Source organism: Chelonia mydas, chromosome 1 (assembly GCF_015237465.2).
Source record: "Chelonia mydas isolate rCheMyd1 chromosome 1, rCheMyd1.pri.v2, whole genome shotgun sequence".
NCBI lineage: Eukaryota > Metazoa > Chordata > Testudines > Cheloniidae > Chelonia > Chelonia mydas.
This window is the reverse complement of record NC_057849.1, coordinates 188,129,039-188,151,579: the sequence shown is the minus strand read 5'-3', so window position 1 is coordinate 188,151,579 and position 22,541 is coordinate 188,129,039. Positions and strand designations below refer to the sequence as shown.

The 22,541-nt window shown below is 40.3% G+C and overlaps 1 protein-coding gene across 16 annotated transcripts in view; it reads left to right on the top strand.

Annotated features, from left to right (window-relative positions):
• The window catches only part of PHLDB2 (pleckstrin homology like domain family B member 2), a 113,235-nt gene that overhangs the window by 55,671 nt on the left and 35,023 nt on the right, over nucleotides 1–22,541 (top strand). For 11 of the 16 annotated variants that reach the window (XM_043538488.1, XM_043538490.1, XM_043538486.1 and 8 more), the window contains 5 exons: nucleotides 567–710; nucleotides 1,579–1,716; nucleotides 16,252–16,380; nucleotides 18,506–18,661; nucleotides 21,735–21,845. In XM_043538488.1, coding sequence (XP_043394423.1) covers nucleotides 567–710; nucleotides 1,579–1,716; nucleotides 16,252–16,380; nucleotides 18,506–18,661; nucleotides 21,735–21,845 — 678 coding nt within the window. The remainder of the gene's footprint in view (nucleotides 1–566; nucleotides 711–1,578; nucleotides 1,717–16,251; nucleotides 16,381–18,505; nucleotides 18,662–21,734; nucleotides 21,846–22,541) is intronic. The other 5 variants (XM_043538495.1, XM_043538497.1, XM_043538500.1 and 2 more) reach the window with 1 other exon arrangement.

Below are 22,541 nucleotides of genomic sequence, written 5' to 3'. Positions count from 1 at the left end.
GATTGTTTGCCATGCTAATTGTGCACCCATCTTACAAAAGCCACTCATTTTGACACTTGCTTATGAAATGCTGTATCATCCAGGTTTTTGTTATATATAGAACTGAAGTATACTTTTTAAAAGGAGAAATTTATCTTACTGTATCTGTTTTACTTAGGAAGAGAGAATGTTGGATTATTACAACCAAAATAACACAATGTATGAAGTGTCAGAAGAATACAGCTAACAAGAAGAGTTAATGAGAAAAGACTTGATATAGTATGAATGGTTTCAGAGTAGCAGCTGTGTTAGTCTGTATCCGCGAAAAGCAAAGGAGGACTTGTGGCACCTTAGAGACTAACCAATTTATTTGAGCATAAGCTTTCGTGAGCTACAGCTCACTTCATTGGATAGTATGAAGTTCGGTACCCAATGCTTACAAGTGAAGTGTCAATTAGCAGGCATACAAGCAGAACTCTTGGCAATGCAACAGTTATGTAAAATAGTTGAACACAGAGTGAGAGGAAGGAGAAAAATGTACTTCTTTGGAATTTTATTAATAAACACCGCCTAATGACTAATTGCAGACACCAGAATGCACAAGTGATGAGCAAAGAGGGCAGGAGCTTGGTCGGCTGGAGGAAGAACACATAGCAATACTAAATAACTTAGAGGAACTTGAACAGAAGATCAAAGAATTAAATGACCAGATGGATGAATCTTCAAGAGAGGTATCAAGAAATGAGGTCTCCTGTTTCTTTTCATGTTTTGATTTTAAATGTCATGCTCATTAAATAGCTAAAATTGAATATATGCATGTATCTTGGTGTGTGTGTGTGTGTATGCGTGTATATATATATATATATATAAATTATACAGGAGTCTCATGCATCCACATAGCCTTAAAACCTCTGTCTTTTGGCCAAAATTAAGTGCAGTATCATATTAACTGATATTTCCGTACTATGGGGACTATTTTCTTCCCTTGCAGGAGGCTGGATAACATGATCTATTTGTCCTTTTCTAGTTCTAACTACTATGCCCCTATATGTAATTAGAATAGTACTGATTATTGAATGGTTGATGGATTCATCTGAGAATCTTGTCTCACTTGGGAGTATTGTATCTCATGTAGCCATTTAAAGGGTAAGGATGTGAGATAATTTCTTTTTAAAACTCCTCACCCTTGTGCTGGCAAGACTATGAAGCACTGTTGGTTTCTGGAATCTCATACTTGCAAACCAAGCTGTATGGACCTTAAAGTTGTCCTGTCTCTAATTAGTAACGACAGGAAAGAAGCAGCTGTTCCAAAAGTGGTTAGTGCAGAGGCTGGCGCAAGTAGTAGGTACGGTATCATACAGAAGGAAGCAAAGAAGAGGAGAGTTAGAAAATAAGTGCTGAACAAATAATATTTAAACGTTGGTTTGTTACAATATTTTATGGTGAGGTTTTCCTTTTTACATATCTGTGATCTCCTTGTAACATGTAGAAGCTCATGCTTGGTGGCATCAACACTGCTTTTTAAAATGTAACAAAAAAAAGTGTACGAAGATTTCTTTATAAGCTGGACTGCTTTTGAGAAATGTTTTGTGTTCCTAGCTGGATATGGAATGTGCTCTTTTGGATGGGGAACAGAAATCTGAAACAACTGAACTTCTGAAAGAGAAGGAAATATTGGATCATCTGAACAGGAAAATAGCTGAGCTGGAGAGAAATGTTATTGGTGAAAAGACAAAGGTAAATAAAGTTATCTTCACTAATTTTGTGCTATTTAGTCCTTGATCTTCAAAATATATTCAAATAATTAACATAAAGGAGGAGTTCTGTAACATGCACTGGCGATAGGCGGGTTACTTGATTTATATATGGTAGAAAATAATTATCTCAAGAACTTCATCTTTAGAATGCACTTGTTTTATGAGATATCTTTGATTAGCAACATGAAGTGATAAAGTAGAAAGACCTAATTTGTTGAAAAGGTATGTGGGATACTTTGGGTGCGTTAAATGCCAAGTAAAGCAGAGTGAACACTGGGTGTGCAGTCACGATACACCAATTATCACAACATGTATCTTGGACTACAGTGTCCTATTGTGGTTATGTTATCTATTGTTAAAAAAGGTGGTATTAATTTGACTTTTCCACAGCCTTCCATCGTAAGTTATTTGTTTTAAAATGTATTCACATTAGACCCTCACTAATTCTCTCAAAAAATCCAAGGATATTTTTCCTTTTCAGCAAAGAAATGTAAGAGCAGATTGCTGCAGTTTGACTTTATTGAGACTTCACTTACAAAATACACAACATACACTATGCAGAATGATAAATAAGACACCTGTCCAAATAAATTAATAATGTACACTTTTAATACAATTATGCCGGTTCATTCAATTTGGAAATTGTTAACTTTTTAAATTTTGGGAATCTACAAAGAATTTTCTAAACGTGTACAAATTAAATAATTAGTTCTCTAGTATGTGTAGTCATAACTTTCAATTGTTTTTTAATACAGTTACTTCTGTGAAATACTGACTTAACTTGAATACAAATCTTAGACACCCAAAATGGAAAAGACCTATTAGTCCCCATCAAGCCAGAGAAGAATTGTTTCCTCTAACCTATTGTCTAGTGTGTTTCCAAGTCCGCATATCTTTTCTTGGAAGACCATTCCACAGCCTGTTATATCCCACTGTCAGGAGGTTTTTCTGGATATTCAGCCAATAACTGTTGTTTTCTTAATTTCATCCCAGAACTCATGGTTTAAAACTGCCTCCCTGGAACTACTCTAAATAATTCTTCTCCATCCTTTAGTCACTTGACTGGTATTCTGTTCCTTTGGTTCTAGATTTTGTTCCTTGGATGGTCGCCTGAAACAGGCTTCATTGCATTTATTCCATGACCCTTTCACCATCCCCTTGTGTGGCTTAGACAAACGACACATTTTTAGTTCTTGTAAACTTTCCTTCTAAGTCAAGCCTACAGCCCCTAATAACTTTTGTTGATTTTCTCTGAACTCTTTCCACATCATTGCTGTCTCTCATGTATTGAGCCTGAACTCTACATTCCAGCTGCATGTTCACTAAAGCTGCATAGAGAGTAGTCCTGTTGCCTCCTTGTTCTATGAAATGACACATGTAAATATGCTTAAACTTTATTAGGCTTCCCTACCTGTTTCCTTCCTCAGGCCTGCATTCACTTTATATATCAGTGTTGCTGCAACTATCAATAATGCTCAACTTGCAGATTCTTTAGTCACATTTTTAACCTGAGCATGAAATCAGTTTAATAGGTTTTATTTTTCTTATTGGCCAAAGACCAGTCTAAAGCTGGTCACTGGCCAGGCTTCAGGTGAAATGGTGATAAGTTATGGCTGTGCAAACAGCTTAACTTTAAAGGGATGCTATCAGGCAATTGAGATTCTCAGACTGTATGGTGTGAGCCCCTTAAATATTTGGATAAGTAGATAGAAATTGAATGTCTGAGTGATGTTTTCTTTCTCTCTCTCGTACTTGTTCTATTTTAATCTCAAACTTTATGACAAATGGAAATTAATCCTTATTTTTTTCCACGTTTTAACACTTTTTGGAGCACTTTTAAATATTCCCTGACAGAGCTGTGAATCAAAACATAGCAGCATTGCACTTGTGTATGCTAATCAGCAAATGAAAATGGCAAGTCTAGTTTAATTTTCCAGCTGAGTGCAAAGCAGAAAGTAAACAAGCTGCCTAAAGAGACCTTTCTTATTTGAAAAGTAAATTTATTTAAAATACTTGTTTTTTACAATGCAAGATGGTGTTAGTAATATAGGTTAAAATATTTTAATTAGTTTTGTCTTGAGTGTACCTTTATAAATGGATTTTAAAAAAAAAATCTTTTCAGAATGCTTTCACTACTCATACTTATGGCTTTGCCAAAGTCTGAAGTTTTTTATATTAAAAACAAAATATGTAAGTGAGAGAATACAAATCTCCTCCAGTAGTGCCCTGGGAGGCTTAAAGAAAATAGAAAGTTTTTTAAAAAAGAAAAAAAAATATTGCATCATGCAAATTGTGAAGTAAAATGTCATAAAATCATAGCTGTAATATTCTGGAGGAGGAAGGAAACGTTAACAAAAAAGATTGGGCATGTAATGCAAAAAAATATCATTCTTTAGCTAGCTGAGAAAAATAATTTTCAGTATCTTGTTTAATAGTGCTGTTTATGTAAGATTATACTTTCTGCATATCTCATGATCTAAGCAAGTTCTTGCCTATCCTGCAATAGGATGGGAAACACCCTTCCCCTTCTCTGCCCCCCCCCCCTTCCCTTCCCTCCCCTCTCCTCCCAAATGCTGCCTAAAGTGATGCTGATGGTTCAGCATATTTCCTCTGAGGCAGTATTAAATTAAATTAAATAGTGTCAGGGCTCAGTTGGGTGCTTGCCGGTGCCATCTGTTGACACCTTGTAATCATTAAAGATTCTGTGCTTTCTTTTTTTTGCCTCCCAGAGCATATGTGTTAGAAATTTGGCCAACACAGATACTCTCTGACTACTTGGCTATCTTCTTGTGAGGCACAAGTAGTGCTAGTGCTCCAGAATGTAAAATGTCCATTACCCACCGATGACAAAGAAAGAGACCTGGAACTGTCTTGGCCTGGGAGAAACCCAGGACTGAAATTAGATGAGCAGGGGAGAAGAGAGGAAAGGATGGCATTGTGATTTGGGCCCTGGAAGTGGACTGGGGAATCTGAGTTTGATTCTTGGCATGGCTGTGGAGTTGCTTGTGTGGATTTAATCTCTCTCTTCTCCTGTTTCTCACCCGTAAATCAGAACTGTTTCCTATAGCGTTTTTGTACATTGTCTGGTACAATAGGGCTCCAATCTACTGTAATACAAGGCAGGATTGAAAGGCAATGGGGCACAAATCTTGCATAATATACTCTCTCATGATTGGTTAAACAGCCAGTTCTCTTAGTCTTGCAAATATTCCCTCACATTTTTTTATGTGGGGCTAGGGGGAGAAAATACTATTTTTTAAATAAAGCTCTTTGCTCACACCTCCTAAAAAAAACAAAAAAAAACAACCCATCCCCTTGTCATTAACATTATTGTAGACTTCAGTGCCTTGCATTTTAACTTATAAAAAATGCAACACTCTGAAATAAATCTAATTTCCCCCATTCTTCATCAGTGGTGTAATGGTATTTTCACAGGAAGGATTTTTAGAGAGAGAGAGAGAGAGGGTGTGATTTGCACTGGTGCTAGCAGAGGTGCAACTGCACTATTGCTGCAGTCTGGTACATACCAATCCACTTTTAGGCCTTGGTCTACACTAGAAAAATATGTACCCAGATTGTGACAGTGGTGCGATTGCACCTCTGCTAGCCCCAGTGCAAATCACTAGTCTAGACAGTGTGTTTAATGCCATGCCATGAAAACCTTTTCTGGTACCAGTGCATGGCGCTGTTACTGCACCATTGCTGAAACATGTGTAGGAACTTGCTGAAAGTAGATGGGCCAACGGAGCCAAGATTCTCCCAAGATGAAAGTTACAGAGGTTTTGGTTGGTTGTTTCTAGTGCTATTAGGTAGCCTCTGGTGACCAGGCTATGGAGCAGAATTTCTACTTGGTTTTTTTTTGAGTGTTCAGTGGAATTTTAGACCATGTTAGCTTACATAGCAAGGTGTGACTTTTTTTGCATATGTGGAAATTGTTTTTGCCTCCAAGCTATCACAAAGGTTGTAGATGAAGAAAGCAATTTTACCACAGCTTGCAATCTTCCCATTCTTGTAATAACGAGAAGCATTTTTACCTTAAGTGTTCATGTGATTGAAAAGACAGTGCCATTTTGTGCATATTCGTTATCATCCACGGGAGGAATGATAACACTCTGAAGCCTAACCAGCTGAAGCCTAATCTAGCATATAAACACTTCAGTTACGGAATTGCTCAGACTTCAATAGCAAGCTATTGATTATATGCTCTAGTTTGGCAGAAGCAGCACCAGAAATAATTCAGTGCTAATGCAATTTGATACTTGGTTGTAGCTTCACGCTTCCTGGGAAAGAACTTTACTACAGATTTTGAGAAAATGATTTTAACCTGCCTTCTTTGGATAGAACCAAACTGTACAAGTACAAAAAATAAACATTCCCTGTTCCTGCCTCCCACCCGCTCTGTCTCGCTTCCCCAGCTTGCTGTTTACTGGAAGGACCATGTATGCATTCTACTTATGTGGTAGTGACACATTTGTGAGAGCTGAATTAGCACCTCTGTACCATTGCGCTATTTTCAATGATGGCGTCCTAAGAATTACACTTTGAGATGGAGACCTGCCATACTCTATCTCAGTCCACGAGTGATTTTTGTCTTTATGAAAGTTGTATAAAACTATATTTATCCATGTTAAATATCCAGATGTGGAAATAAATTTTGTCATATGTAGCTGAATACCATCATCAACTTGGTTTGCGCATAACCAAGTTAAAGCATTTTGAAAAAAATAGGGATGAAAATTTGTGAAAAAGAAAATGAAATAATGAATATGTGGACATGACAAAAGGACAGTGCTCGTGAACTTTGGCACAGATTAATAGAAGTTGTGGCAGAAAGGTTTACCTGCCTGGAAATAATTGGCCCAGAGGCTTAAACCTGAATTTTAGGAGTGAAGAGTTATCCTTCCTCTGTAGGACCCCTCTCATGTCTTGCTGAAATGATGTCTTTTATCCATAGTGTTTCCTGTCCATCTCCTCAAGAGCAAATTCCATACAGAAGTCAGGCAGTGGTTGGCAGAGGATAACGCGTCTTCCTGCCTTACATTTTATTTTGTAAAAGTATTTTGGGGATAAAAAACAGAACATCTCACACTTGCCAGGATACTTGAAACTTGGCTCTATGGAGCCAAATCTGTACTGTAAGGATTGCGGAAATTGAGCCAAGGAAAGGATGCCAATCTGCCAATCTTTTAAAAGGGACTCCAAGAAACAAAATTATACACATTGGTTGTTCTAATGGTTTGAGTCTGGATCTAAAATTCAGGTTACTGTTTTTGTGCTGAAGTGAAAATGTGCAAAGCCTAAAGAATCAGGCAGATTAATAACTCCATACATTTTTACATCTTCCCTACTAAGGCCTCAGTTTAGCAAGATAGTTAAGTATATGTATAATTTTAAGCAGTTGAGTAATTTCATTGAAGTCCAGGGTACTGGTTACCACCTACAAGTAATAAACATGCTGAAGTCCATAAAGGCTGTGAATAGGATCCTGCAGCAATGAGGATCCTTACAGGAAAAGGATCATTATAGGTGATAATGGATAATTGGAAACCTCAAGTTCATTCTGAGACAGTTATGAAGAAAGTAAATTGAACAGTGGGTTGTACTGCTAGAAAGATACCTGTTCGTATTGTATCCTCTTGTCATCAACCAGTATCTGTTAAGATTGTCCAATATTTTGAAGTTTTCTTATTTACAGCATTTTGTGCTGCTGGGGATATTATGGTTAGCTGGAAAGACTGCTCCTTTTTCTGTTCTGGCAGTGCTGTTGGAGGTGTTGTTTTCTAGAAAGAGAGATTTTTTAATCAGTGAGGAAGCATGCTCAGAGTTTGAGTTTAGGAAACCCTGTTCTTCATTGCCTTGCTGTGTGTCTGTCAACAAGTTGCAACATCTTTCGGTTTCTCCATGTGTGAAATGGGGATAATACTTTAAGGATATTTTAGGCTAAATTATTTTAAAATTGAGCAGCATTTGGAAGACATGAAGTTCTTAAGGTGTACTGAATATTAAAATGCTGACAAACTGGAAAAAAAACTTGATGTTTTTTAAAAAAAATAAGTTGATGTCTGCTAGTGTGTGGCTGTACTTAAAGCAGAAGTATTGTTTAGTCTAATACAGAATTGATTAGCTTTGTAGTTATTTTATGCTTGCAGCATTTGATAGAAAGCTCCTGATTCATAAGAGAGCCCCTCCTGTGATATGTCCTAATGTATGTCATCTGTTATGGTATGCATGAAAAACAGCCTGCCCTTGTTCCACCACAAGAAGTATTGGGAAAAGAAAAGGAAATGGCTTTCCCTTACATATCATGTTCCTTTCCCCATGTCTGGCAGGCACCTATCATTCCCCACCGCTCGTGTCTGAGTGACAACCTTAACTTTACCATTAGTAATTAAATTGTGCCAGCTTCCATCCACAGCTGTGCTTCTCTCGTAAGACAGAAGAGTGAGAAACAGGCCCTAAAGAAACGGGAAAGTACAGAGGGAAGAACAAACAACTTGTCTGCTTCATTCCATCCTTGTTTTTTTGTTTTCAGAACGTCAGGCAGCCCTCTTTGTTTTATGAAATCCAGCCACAACGTTGCAAGTGCTTTCAGTTCTGGGAAACTGGCAATATATTAGAAACACTAGAAAGGTTGACATTCAACCCGATCTCACAGTTATTCCATTAGCCTCCTTTACTGTCTGACCATCAAGGGGTGTGTTCCCCACCTGCTGTCTAGTTGGAGGGCTAAGGCTGACTTTCGGGGGGTGGACTATATCCTGACAAATTCCCTACAGATGTTGCAGCTCTACTGATAGCAAATCACTAAAAGCAGAGCATCCTCCTTCCATTGAAGTAGTCAGAATGCAATGCTACTAAGAATTTTATTTTCTGGACAAGGTGAGGATTCCCTTGGGAGCATATACATGTCTATGTAGTGATGTGACACTTCTCGGGGCACCCAAGGCTGTCAGTCACCTTGTTGACACCCTTCTCCTGCATGAGGGAGGCTTGCCTGTGCCACCTGGGTGTCACATCCCTAACACAACCAGCCTGTCAGTCACTTAGGCACTCTCCTCTGGGACCAGTCCTGCTGGTTGACAATAGATGTACCCCAGCCCCAGAATCCCTTCAAAGTGTCCCCCTGGATAAATCCCAGATCCTCCATTCCCAAAGGAAGAATGTAGCCAGGTTTGCTAAGTTTTATCTTAGCCCACCGCTCCTGAATCACACACAGCATTTGAGTTCAATTATAGTAAAAAAAAAAAAAAAAGAAATTTCTTTAAGAAAGAATAGAGATCCAAATAGAAACAAGGCAAAGTGATGGAAAAAAATGGTTGCATGCAAAACAAAATAATAAAACATGAACTAAGGCCTACACTTTATTAATAATTACCTTCTTTACCTAATAGAGTCAATTCTCATCCCAAAGTTCAGTCTTTTGCAGCATTTGCTGCCCCACGGAACCAGGACCTCATCTTTCATAAACTACCCCTACTCACTGACGTACCTTCTCAGTAAATGAGTGCCAAGTGTCTTCTCCGGACCGTGATATAGCGAATCTCTCTTGTCTTTATTCTTAGCCAGGGCAGGCCCCTCGCTGTCACATTGTTCCTTTTAACTCCCAAGTGGTTTTGATGTTTATAGTTAGGGCCTCACCAAATTCACAGCCGTGAAAAACATGTCACAGACTGTGAAATTTGGTCTCACCCGTGAAGTCTAATCTTTTGTGTACTTTTACCCTATAGCAGCATTTCTCAAACTGGGGGTCCCAACCCAAAAAGGGATTGCCAGGCTATTGTAGGGGGGTTGCAGTATTGCCACTCTTACTTCTGCACTGCCTTCAGAGCTGGGCAGCTGGAGAGCGGCAGCTGCTGGCCAGGCGCCCAACTCTGAAGGCAGCACCGCCACCAGCAGCAGCGCAGAAAAAAGACTGCAATGGTATGGTATTGCCACCCTTATTCCTGTGCTGCTGCTGGCAGAGCTGGGCACCTGGCCAGAAGCTGCCGTTCTCCCGCTGCCCAGCTCTGAAGGCAACACCGCTGCCAGCAGCAGCATGGAAGTAAGGGTGGCACAGTATGGCGTGGTTGTCACTTTTTGGGGTGTCATCATGGGCTTTACATGTTTATATTTTGCTATTTTAAAATATGTATTCCTGTTTTGTTAAAGCCCTGTGAAATGTAAGCTTTAATTGTCTGAAACTGAAATTCAGGATTTTTAAAATGCTATGACCGTGAAATTTATGCAAATGGACATGAATTTGATAGAGCCTTGTTTATAGTGTGTCTTTGATGGGTTTCCATTGGTTTTTCTGAGTTGTTGCAGTGGTGCAATACATTACATATTCAGCTAGCCAGGGAGGGTTGACAGCTCCCTCTTGTCTGAATGGGTCATTACTGAGCATTTGATTCTCTGGTGACTCACTTCCGCTCCAAGGCTATAAGGGTATAGTTTTCAATATAGTTACAGTATTTCTTAAATATTACCCATACACACATCTCTCAATAATTATGAATATCACTGAATTACAAGTTTTCAAGGGAGACTTCATAATGCTACTCTTTATGGGTAAATACCATGAAAATGGTTATTAGGTATAGTGAGTTTGTCAGGTCTAAGACAGGAGTTTCTTGTAAAAAATAGCGAACCCTTTGCCAGTTGGCACCAGTGGGTATGTCTACACTGCAGTTAAAAGCCCATGGCTGGCCCATGCCAGGTGACTCTGGCTAAGGAGCTCAGGCGAAGGGGCTGTTTAATTGCAATGTAGACGTTCAGGCTCAGGCTGCAGCCCAAGCTCTGGGACCCTCATACCTCTCACGGTCCTAAAACCCAGGCTCCAGCCCAAGCTGGAATGTCTACACTGCAATTGAACAGCCTCTTAACCTGAGCTCCATGAGCCAGAATCAGCTCACACAGGCCAGCCACTGATTTTTGAAAGAAATGTCTTTCTCCTCCTTTGCTTGCTGGCCAGTTCTCATGATATCTTTCTAACTGACTGTAGGCTTAGGAGGGCTTTTCTGGGATGTGGTTACGGTTGTCTGGCCATATGTGGAAACAATTGGAGTGTGTGTAGAGGTTATTCAGAATGAAGACCCATTTAGGTCCTTGCTTGCTTTTCAGAAAGCTCTAGAAGAATTTGTTAGGGAAGTACTGGTGATTTAATAGTCTAGTCTATTTGAAAGAGTAATAAGCCGTGGTGAGCTGGAGCTGGTTCGCACCAGTTCACTAGAACCGGTTGTTAAATGAAGAAGTCTTTTTAGAACCGGTTGTTCCCCGTGAGGGACAACCGGTTCTAAAAGGGCTTCTTAATTTAACAACCGGCCAAAAGTGGTGCCTTAGGAGCACCCACGGGGAAAATTTGATGGGTGCAGAGCACCCACCGGCAGCTCCCCGCCCCGCCCCAGCTCACCTCCGCTCTGCCTCCTCCCCTGAATGCACCGCCCTGCTCTGCTTCTCCGCCTCCCCCGGCTTCCCACGAATCAGCTGTTCGCGCGGGAAACCGGGGCGGGCTGAGAAGCAAGCAGCGGCTTCGTGCTCAGGCCCAGGAAGGCAGAGGTGAGCTGGGGCGGGGGGGCGCGAGGAGGGCCGCCCGCACCGTAGCAGGTAACCCCGGGGGGGGGGGGGGGGCGCAGGGGAACCACTCCCCGCCCCAGCTCACCTGGGCCTTAGCGCGAAGCTGCCGCCTGCTTCTCAGCCCTCCCAGGCTTCCCGCGTGAACCGCTGATTCGCAGGAAGCTGGGGGAGGAGGGCGGAGAAGCAGAGCCGGGCGGCGCGTTCAGGGGAGGAGGCGGAGCAGAGGTGAGGTGAGCTGGGGCCGGGCACGGGGCCACGACCCCGTCATGGGGTGAGGAGGGAACCGGTTGTTAAGATTTTGGCAGCTCATCACTGGTAATAAGTATGATGGGAATGACATCCTCATATAAAGTCTTCTATCTTAGAACAGTGTTAAACGGATGTGGGTTTGGATTCCTGACTGATGCAGATCCTGAGGTATTTCACATTGGAGTAATTCAAGTAGGAGAGTTGACTCTGTGTGGAGAGCTTTGGTGTACGTTTATTATTGCATGTAGAGTTGCCTGTTTGTTCTTTCTTCTTTGTTGTGTTTCTCATGTCAAATAACATTTCTTTTTTTTTTCTTTTTTTTTAAGGTAGCAGAGTCAGACCTTTGTACCCAGACCATGCAGTCCCTTTCACAATGACCTTGAGCAATTTTTTTTATAATTTCCACTCATTATTTTTTAAAATTTCTCCCCAGCTTGTCCTTCTCCTCTCCCCCAAATTGCGAGGTACAAGGAAAGACAACTGATCAAACCCATCCCCCACTAATATCATCAAAACAGAAGGCTGTACTATGTCAAAATCCAGGCTGTGATCCTAAATGACCAATTCCTAACAAACCCACAATGCTGGGTTAATTTTGGGTTGCCAATTATATTGTACTGTTCCTATTTAGCTTTTATTTAAGGATCCTGTATTCAAACACACTTTTTTGTTTGTGCTATTAATACTTTGCTGGTTCACTTGAACAAAGTCATCATGCACAGAATGTGTCATGCTGTGGCCATCCAAAACAAAGCTGGGGTGGTTGAAGTTCTGGCTTACTAACCTTATTGCAATGTCCTCTTAAATCTTGAATTTATAGAGAAAATGTAATAGCTTGCATACAGATGTTGGTGTTTCTGTTGGTCAGTTTTCTAAGAAAGGTTGTGTTGAATGACCTGCAAGACCAGTAAATAAGTGTCCAAATCACAAATACTTTAGATTTAATTATCAAGGTTGCTTCACATTTCAAAGTAATAAATATACCCGCTATGTATCCCATAACTGGTTACTGGGCAAAATTATCTGTTTCAAGGGTGCTCCTAAATGCCCAAAATTCCCCCCCAAAGATACTTACATGTATCTGCAGTTAGATTCAATGGGAGATGAGCACCTGTATCCGAAGGTGGAATATGGTCCAAAGTGGAAAATATGGCAGAGCAACACGTCTTATTCCTGGGTTTTCCTTTTCTCCTGCAGAAATAGGTGTTGATTAAAGGGCAACTCATCTGAATCTAATTTTGTTATGGAATGAAGACTTAAGTTTGGAAAGCAGCTGGAATTGTGGGGAAGGTGTTTAACAGACAGAAGTTGACTTTGTGGCTCTCCCTGTTGTTGAAGCTAGCTTTAACTCACATTTATAACTTTGCTCTGTAATAAATTTTTTGGAGTAGAGCACAGGGAGGGTGGGAGGAGTACCACAGTGTATAAAATAACAGTAGAACATTTATTAGCTAGGTCAATGCCATTTTAAATTGTATCTTTCTCCTACAAGTTTTCCAAACCTTCTCTTAAAATCTCAGCAATCCTTTAGAGTCAGGATGTTTATGTGGCAGCACAGGGAGCCAGAACATATGGGTTCTAGTGACAGCTCTGTCACTGACTGTAATGTTGGACGGCTCACTTAAACAGTCTGTATCACATCCAGTATGTTGGACCGTAGTACCTACTTCACAGGGCAATTAGGTTTAATCCATGGTTATAAAGCTCTTTCAGATCCTAGGAGGAAGATACTATTGAAGTGCAGATAACTTATTATTCAGTTCACTTCTTCATCAGATTATCAGTGTGTGAACTAAACCAATGCAAAGTCAGTAGTGCTGGTGGAATTTACCAAAGGGCTGCAAAACATATAATGCCTATAAATGCTTAAGGTGACATTTCCTGCTATGATTGCACAAGTGAACCAGTCTGCTGGGATGTTAGAACTTCCTGAGTTATAAATAGAAGAGATGGGTATCATTTTCTTTCAGTATTCAAGGAATACCTTACTGGTTTATTGATGGAAGTAATAATATTTCTGGTATGGTCCTCAGTGAGTTGTATACTTGCTGATGTTAACTGTTCACACTTAGATTGACTTGCCTATTATTGAATGAGCTAGTGTGATTGTTAGGTTGCCTGGATCTCCAGGAAGCTATTATTGGAGTAATAAAACTATGCTCAAGGTTGCAGTAATTCTTGTTGCTGTAGATTGCTATGTGGGTGGGATCAGGAAGAGAAGAGCAATCTGATTGTGTCTAGGACTAATGTGAAACTGACAGCTATGGTTGTGAAGACCTGGATATTGATTTGTGAAATGTTAGATTCCCTTTTGTGTTGGGGGGAAGGATTGACTCAGGATGTGAGCCACTGCAAGGCCCAACAGGTCTCAAACCCAGGCCTCCATAGCTACCAGGTAGCAGACACCACCATGCTGCCACCCAGCAGCAGCTATAACCAGCTCATGCTCCACGAGCCACTACTCACTATGGATACAGACCATGGGAAGTTCCGCCTCAAGGGGTCTGACAGGCAGCAGCTTCATGGCTCCTGATTGGCTCCCCACCCTATGTAAACCCAAGAGGCATTCCGGGAAGTGTCTAGGCAACAGCAGTGATCTCCTGTTGCTGTCATGACCTTTCCTGCTCCCAGTTCTTGAACTCCTGGCTTCAACCTCAGCTTGATTTGGACCTCGCTTCTTGACCCGGACTCTGAAATCTGATTTGGACTCTGATCCTTGATATCAACTCCAGCCTAGAACTTGACTACAAACTCCTCTGCTACTCTCAACCTCAGGTTTGACCATCCTCTGACCTCGGACCGACTGTCCTTGTCAAAATCCTGACAGATACTCTGTCTGCCTCATTCTGGGCTAGTAGTGACAAAGCAGTAATTTGATGACTGTTTGGTGGCCTGTGTGGAATGAGTTTGATCTCAGAACAGTTGACAATAAATAGATGAGGGATTGAGCTTTAGGAGTCGTGTCTCCCGGGTTCTACTCTCAACTATATGTTGCTGTGTCATTGTGTGACCTCAGTCAAGTTGGAACTGCTCTGTACTTGTCAGTGAGCTCTGCTTATGTTGTTTGAGAATAGGGATGAGGGTGTGGAGTCCAGGTGACTGAATATGATGGTTCAATCTCTCGGTTTTTATTGAGTTTGTGAAAATTGTCCATTTTTCTGGGCAATTCGGTGGCCTGATAGCATGGCCTGAGAAATGACCAAAACGAGCATTTCAATTCACATAAGACCTGATTGTAAACATTAAAAACAAACCAACAACCTGTCTTGGGAAAGTGATATTCCCCGTTTTAGAGGAGAGGAGAATATAAGGAGATTAATCAAACAAAATAATTTTGCTTCCTCATCTCGATGGTACTGTGAAGGTTTGAGGACTGTTTTAGTAATAATGAAGAGAATATGAAAGAGCATTCAGTGCTCATGAAACAGAAGATCTTGTATGGTGAGAGACGTGTCTATTCAAGGTGTTCAAATCATGTACAGTGACCTCAAAACCTGAGTGTGAGGAGCTGCTGAAAAGAGGCACTCGTTTTCAGAAGACAGAGAAAAAGAAGATGGAGAAGAGAACAAATAACTGGATATTGTAGCAGTCCAGAATTCAACTGTCCTTGGAAGGCTCAAAGAAAGAGGCTGGAACATTTAGGGCACCTAAAATATCAAGAAGACATGGAGGTCTGCTGGGAAATGAGAAGCCCATGTGTAGCTCAAAGAGGAAGAGAAGAAGCAGGGATTGAACAATATTTGAGTGAGTCTGTGAGCAGCAGCTGACTAAAAATAGTGTTAAGAAACCTGGCTGTCTTCATAGGTGAAGATGGTTCTTGATGGGTATCCTCTGTTAGAGACTAATTTACCCTATCAAGGTTTCTGGAACATACATGTTCTGGCAGCCGCTTTCTATGGCATGTCAGGCATACTGTTCCTTCCAGACACATTACAAGAATGTTTAGGGGAATGTACCAACTATGTTTGCCAGTGCTGAAGTTAGTTACCTTAAATAATGTTATGTACACTGGAGAGATGAAAAGAAGATATATCTAGGGATGCTGCTGGAGTGTTCAGGGAGGAGTATGTAAAGCAGCCTTATATGCATCCTAGAGAACAGGGTACAGTTTCCTATGGGATTAATTGAACAGATTCAATATGTTTTAGCTATTGAAACAGAATTTCCTGTCCCAAACGTATTTCTTCACCGTAATCTGCATCACTTAACCTTTTTACTGCTTGCTAACCTGTGCTCAGGAAGTAGACAGGTAGTTTACTCACCTTGAGAGTTCCAGTTTCCCTGTACAACCAGAGTATATATCATATTTCACCCTGCTCTTTGCAAAAACCATTTTTCACTTCACTCTATCATTATCAGACTAACATGCCTGCTGCTTCCTTAACCATTTTTTACTAGATAAGAAAGATTTAGATTAGATTTGAAAGATAGGACAGGGCTAGCCAATGCCTTTTGAGCATGGGAGTGAGAGGAATGTAACTCCTGTGCACAAAGAACAAGGACTAGTAAGAGAATTAATTACTTCACTGTCATGATTAACTTTTGTTTTATGTCAACTTTACACCCTATCATTGCAATTTCTACTAACAGTGAATATCTGTCTTTGAACTACATGCTGAGGCTTTTTAGAGTTTTAGAGTTCATTATCATAATTGCTAACAACTGCTTGGGTTTTAAGGTAATTCTGTTCTTTATTTTCTGGTTCAAACTTCAGGAAAAAATAAAGCTTGATGCTGAAAGGGAAAAACTAGAGAGGCTTCAGGAGCTTTACTCCGAGCAGAAGACCCAGCTTGATAATTGCCCTGAATCCATGAGGGAACAGTTACAGCAGCAGCTGAAGAGGGTCAGTAGCAAGTTTCAAGATTGCACAAACTTTTTTTTTTTTTTTTTACAGCTAAGTTAATTGTAATATATTCTATCTCACATATGCAAAGAAGCATCTGCAAACTTTTTGCAGCTTAGTTGTGAGGGTTAAGTATTTGTTTCAGTGCATTCTTAATTAATATGTTGCATGGTGACAATTGAGTAGAATGCAAATCAGTGGATTAAAATTTTTTTTGTACTATTTTAAAAGCTGTAGCCCAGTCACACACAATTAACAGCCTGCGCCTGTTGGCTGATGTGAAAGCTGATAAGAAGTGTGATGTTTAGATGGACATTAGAGCATCACCTTGTAACTGAACAAGCAAAGACAAATATGTGGTTTCAGTAATTAGGATAAACTATATTAGCACTTAACTCTCATTGCTATTTGACACAATTATCTGTTGCTTTTTTGCCACACTGTCAACTGGTCTCTGTGTGCTGTTGTGCGTACTTATTTTCTTCAATACATAATTTAGTTTATAATCTGAATCATGCATTGAAAATGTCATTCCTGAGGTTATGTGTCTGCACAATTGATTTACATATCTGAGTTACTCTTTCATTCTTTGCAGCAGCACTGTTGCATTTTATTCAACACTGACACAGTCTAACTTGACTTTATTGCCTGTAACATAACAAAGTTAAAGTACAGTCTAAGTTAAAGTATAGTTAGGTACTGAAAAGACTGTAAAAATGGCATTGTGGGGTTCTTTTCTCTCAGATCTCTGAGGCTAGCATTTGGAAATTGTTTTTCTTCATCTTCTATTCAATGGGCACATGTGGTTGCTGAAAGGGTTAGTGAGACAAAATGAACCAATGTGCTGTTAGTGCACTACTGCCACTATGTTCTGTCCTTCTGTCATCTTTGATGGGCTAGGAGACTCAGCCCCCTCCTGGTGGATGCTGACTCGGCCTCAGTTGTTCACTCTTAGCTGGACTACAGCAATGTGATATAGCTGGGCTTTAAGTTTTCAGCACTTAGGAAACTCTAACTTGAACAAAATGCTGCAGCATGTTTCCTCAACAGCATTGGCTACTGCAAGCACATCAAACCTGTCTTCTGCTCTCAACACTGTCTTTCCATAGACTATGAAATCAGATTCAAGGTTTCAGGCCTTACCTTCAGGGAGTTCCGTGGCATGAGCTCAGCATATCTAAAACATCAACTGAGGCTCTGGGATGAAGACTGTGGCCAACAACTGTGCTCCTCTGGGACAATGGGACTTTCTGCCATTAGGGTAAAGCTTATCTGTGCAGGAAGCAGTTTTCTCTGGGGCTGGTCCAAGACTGTGGAATGAACTCCCTAAAAACTAAGAACCATCATAAACCTGACCACCTTCCATTCCAAGTGCAAGGTGCACTTCTTTGACCTTGCCTTCTCTAAGATAAACAAATAGATAGCAATGTGTGTATGTATATATATTATATGTAAAAAATCCAAAACAAAACATTCCACTGCATACACTTCTTCCCTTGAGGAGAGGATGAAAGAATAAATATGACAGATGTCAGTCACTTTGTTTAATCCACTACTGGAAAGCACTCAGTCACTCTGGTGATGAGCATGTTATAAGAACCTGTTCTGAATAGAAAGTTCTTTCAAATGTGTGTATGCACAGGTGATTCCATCTTTTCATGTTTAATTCCTGTGAACTAGAATTCTGTGTAATAGTGGGATGTTGGCAATAATTGATGAAGTAACCCCAAAGTAAAGATCAGCCATGTTTACTTCTGTTTATGATGATGGTAATGCTAACTAAAGAAATCAAGTTTGTATTTGTTCAGACAGATTTGTGGAATGAAATTGAATAATCATTTTAGACTGATTCATAGAACCAAGTTAGAAGGGACTGCAAGGGTCATCTAGTCTAACACTCTGCCAAGATGCAGAATTTGTTATGTCTAAAAAATCATCCAAAACAGATGGCTATCCAGCCTCCATTGGAAAACCTCCAGTGAAGGAGCTCCCTAGGCAGTCTATTCTATTGTCCTACTGTTCTTACAGTTAGGAAGTTTTTCCTGAGATTTAATGCTGTTAAGTAACTGTTCTCTGATCACTGTAAATGCAAAATTTTTGCATGTTTGTTTGTCTGTCTTTAAAGGATGCTGATCTGTTGGATGTAGAAAGCAAACACTTTGAAGATCTGGAGTTTCAGCAACTTGAACATGAGAGCAGGTTAGATGAGGAGAAAGAGAACCTGACACAGCAGCTCCTGCGTGAAGTAGCTGAATATCAGCGCAGCATTGTCAGTAGAAAGGTAAAAGGATTAAAACTCAACTCTTTGCTTGATGTGTTGTTTTTTTTTTAAATTCAGAGCACTGTTGTTTCACCATTACCTGTTTCTTTGCTGGTGCACATAAAAGGGATTTAGGTGAATCCAGAGGTAGACTGTCCATAGGAAACATTACAAAACCTTTCTCTCAAAAAGCATCATAGCAAGAATGACACTCGTAATGATGACAACCCCATCTTCCCAATCACAGTGCCCTCCAAAAATTAAATTAAACTAAAGAACAAAGTCCTATAATACAAACTCATCTCCACCCCCAAAATAAAATAAAACAAAAATACAAATAACCACAACCACAAAAAATATCCCAAGCAAGGCTATATCCTTAAAAGGTAGGAGAGCCAGATATTCATTATATCCTCTAGGATAGTGGTGGGCAACCTGCGGCCATGCTTCCCACAACTCCCATTGGCCAGGAACAGCAAACCGCAGTCACTGGGAGCTGCGGGGGGCCATGCCTGCAGACGGTCAACGTCCGCAAAATGTCTCACAGCCTGCAATCAGCTTGCTCTGGGCCGCATGCAGGCCGCAGGTTGCCCACCACTGCACTAGGGAATTCACTCTTGCTACGTTATATAGGAAGCTCTCTGATAATATGATGATGGGAAGCAGCACCTTTACCATGATCACCTTTATTAACTTTACTCTTTACCTTTAAAGATAAATTTACTAAGAGGTGAGAAGTTGCATTTCTACCTGTAGCAGGACCACCTACCCAGTCTGGCTTTGGGTTAGCTCCTACCTCATTTTCCCCTCTTGGATTCCCCAATAACTTCGACACAGACTTTCAGGTGTCAATGAACACTCCTCCCTGGGGTCTGGGTTTGTTAACAAAGTTCACAGGAAAACACAAGAACTCCCATAGAGCCTTCGTAGCTGGCTCATGACCCTTTGTGCAATGGTTAGTCCTATCCCTGCCAAGACTTCCCTGTAGCAGACTTGCCCTCCATGCTCCAGTCTTCTTATCTGGCTCCCGACGTTGTCAGGCTTGCAGCCCCTCTGCCTAGGAGCTAGGGAGAGTCTTTATATATAAAGCAACTCCTGTAGCCCTCCTATTCCTCTGCATCTCTCCCTGCTCTCTATCGAGTAGCGACTCCCAGGGCTTCCTACAGGGAGTCTCCCTTCTCTTCCCTTTGACTCTCTAAAGGCTTCTCTTTTAACTGCACCCCAAAGGCCTGACTTTAGTTACATGATCTGCCTATCATGTGGCATTATTCATTTTGTACTTCTGTGGAGACAGGTCGGGCTGGATCCACCACCCCTTCAAGGCCCAGTCACCCTCTGACACATCCTGATACCAGCCTTATACTGGGGCGCAATCACAATATATCAAGACCCAGATCATCTACTGTGTATTGTCTTGATGTTTTTATGCAGGCCTCCCCAGCTCTGTCTGTATAAGGTAGAAAAATTATTCAAACCCTCTTTCCCCATGTCAGCTTTATGCTTACCAATTGAAGAGCCACTAATGGTTACTGCTGTTCTTTATTACTCTGTGCACTACAGTGCCTACTCAGAAAGAGGTGAATGCCCTATGCATGTAAAAGCCAAAGAAGTTACCAACCTAGGGATGCAAACGGGTGAAATAGATTTGAGTGAGGTTGCAGCCTTAATGCTGAAATATTTGATTGCACCAGGTGGGTCTTCAGATGTTTATGGTTTTATGGAGCTATTTGGCAAACATACAAAACTGGATGGGCTAAGAGACAGAAGCAGCCAGAATCATTGGTGGACAATAAGAAGCAGTAGGGAGTGTAGGAGATGAAACCAGAGTTGGATAAGCTAACAATGTGGCAAGGCACAGGTAATGAAACAAGTATTTATTTAAATGAGGGCAGTAGTGTTCAGGATCTTATGTTTTAATTTTCCCCTTCATTGTGGAACAACCTGGAGTATAGTGAGATAAAAAATTTCAAACCATCATTGCTTTTGTTTGACTGTTGCAACCTCAATAAATGAACCTGATTTCTGCTTCAATCTTGCCCATCTCTTATCTGTATTTTAACAAATGGAAAATAATGCAGTAATATGTCAGCATCATGGCAGAATATAACTTGTTCTACTTCAACACAATAAAGTAGACTGAGAATGTCTGTCTCCCCCCCGCCCTCCCCCAGCTGATCTTGCCTTGTTCTCCTATCTATGGCACTTACAAGGAGCCACTCTCCATAGTGTCTGGTTCCTATTGAATCCTCCCCCCATTTAATGGAGCGATTGGCTGTCATTTAGAAATTTCTTTGTTAGTTCTGTATTACTTTCTATATGATACTTGTCACTTAGTGCATTTCATCTTCAAAGCATTTAAACATTTTAAAGTAATTAAACCTCAGGCAAGTATTATTATTATCCTAACTTCACAGAGGGGCCAGTGGAGGCAGAGATATTAAGAGTCCAAGACTTCAGAAGAAGTGAGGTTAGATCCGGAATTAGAATTCAGGATTTCCTGGTTCCTAGTCCTCTGCTCATGTGATAAAACACCTCATAGCATAGCACTGTAAGGTGGAGAAGAGAAAAAAACAATTATTTATTTTCACAGATAGGGGACGTTCCATATGCATACACACACACACAGCAGTTAGAGCATAAATACTTTTGATGGAAGGTAGCAACATAACACTACTTTATTTCTTAGAATTCAGAATAATGACACACAAGAACCCAAAAAACAGGCACAACTCAACCCATCTTACTCTGGTCTGGCTCTCTGCAGATTGATTGATCGCATTCTTCCCTACAGACTCCAAGCAGGACCAGGAAACGCGTTACAAATTGAAGTGATAGCTTGTCATTTTTAACAGTTTTCCATGTACTACATTAAGGATTCATACATTTTTAATAGTTAAAAATTATTTTCCAGTAGTTACAGTCTTAACTTTAAGAAATAGTTATTAATTATCACAGTTCTGCTTTGCCAAGTTTATGGATGAAATATATACATTATATTTGCTAGCATGTGCACTCTCTGAACAAGATCCATGCTGCATATATTGTCCTTTCAAACTTAAATATGTAAAATGTGGTTATTATATTTGTATATTAGGAGAAGATTTCTGCTCTCAAAAAGCAAGCCAATCATATCGTCCAGCAGTCACAGAGGGAACAAGATCATTTTGTAAAAGAGAAGAATAACTTAATAATGATGCTGCAAAGAGTAAGCGTTTTCTTTTCTTTGTAAGACGTTTTTTAAAAAAACAACAATATAAAAAAATCCAACTGTTACATGGAAGTTGGAAAAACAAAATTATCTCAACAGGCTTCTGTTTTCCAATAGCATTAAAAAAAAAAACACCCTTATTATTACCAGCCGGTTTCCTAACTAAAAACTGTAGTGATGTTTCGTCTTATAAGAGGTTTTATAAAGATTACCTCACAATGAACAAGGTCTCTGCATTAAAAATATAGTGAACAGCTTTTATATAAAATGCCAACATTTCACCCATTAAAGGCTATCTGGGAATGTGCACAACCTCTGCACCTCCCAAACCATCAACATATAATGGGCCAGTAATTGGCCACAAAATCAGACTACTTGCCATGACCAGCTTCTGGCTAATAAAATTCTAGAATGAAAAAATGTATCTTTCTCCTGGGGGGCTACATTTTGGTTTAGACCACAAAGAGGGATTGGATTCTGTTCTCTGAGAACACCTTGATCTCACCTGTATGCTGGAGACAGATCTTAAGAGTCAGGCTTCTTTACTGTGTCAACTTGGAAACCCCAAAACTCAGACATCCCAAATCACTGGTCGCTTTTTACAATCTTTGGCAATTGCGATTGGACACATAGGGTGTGATCCAACGCTCACTGAAGCCAAAAGGAGTCTGTTGGGAACTGTTGGAGAGTTTC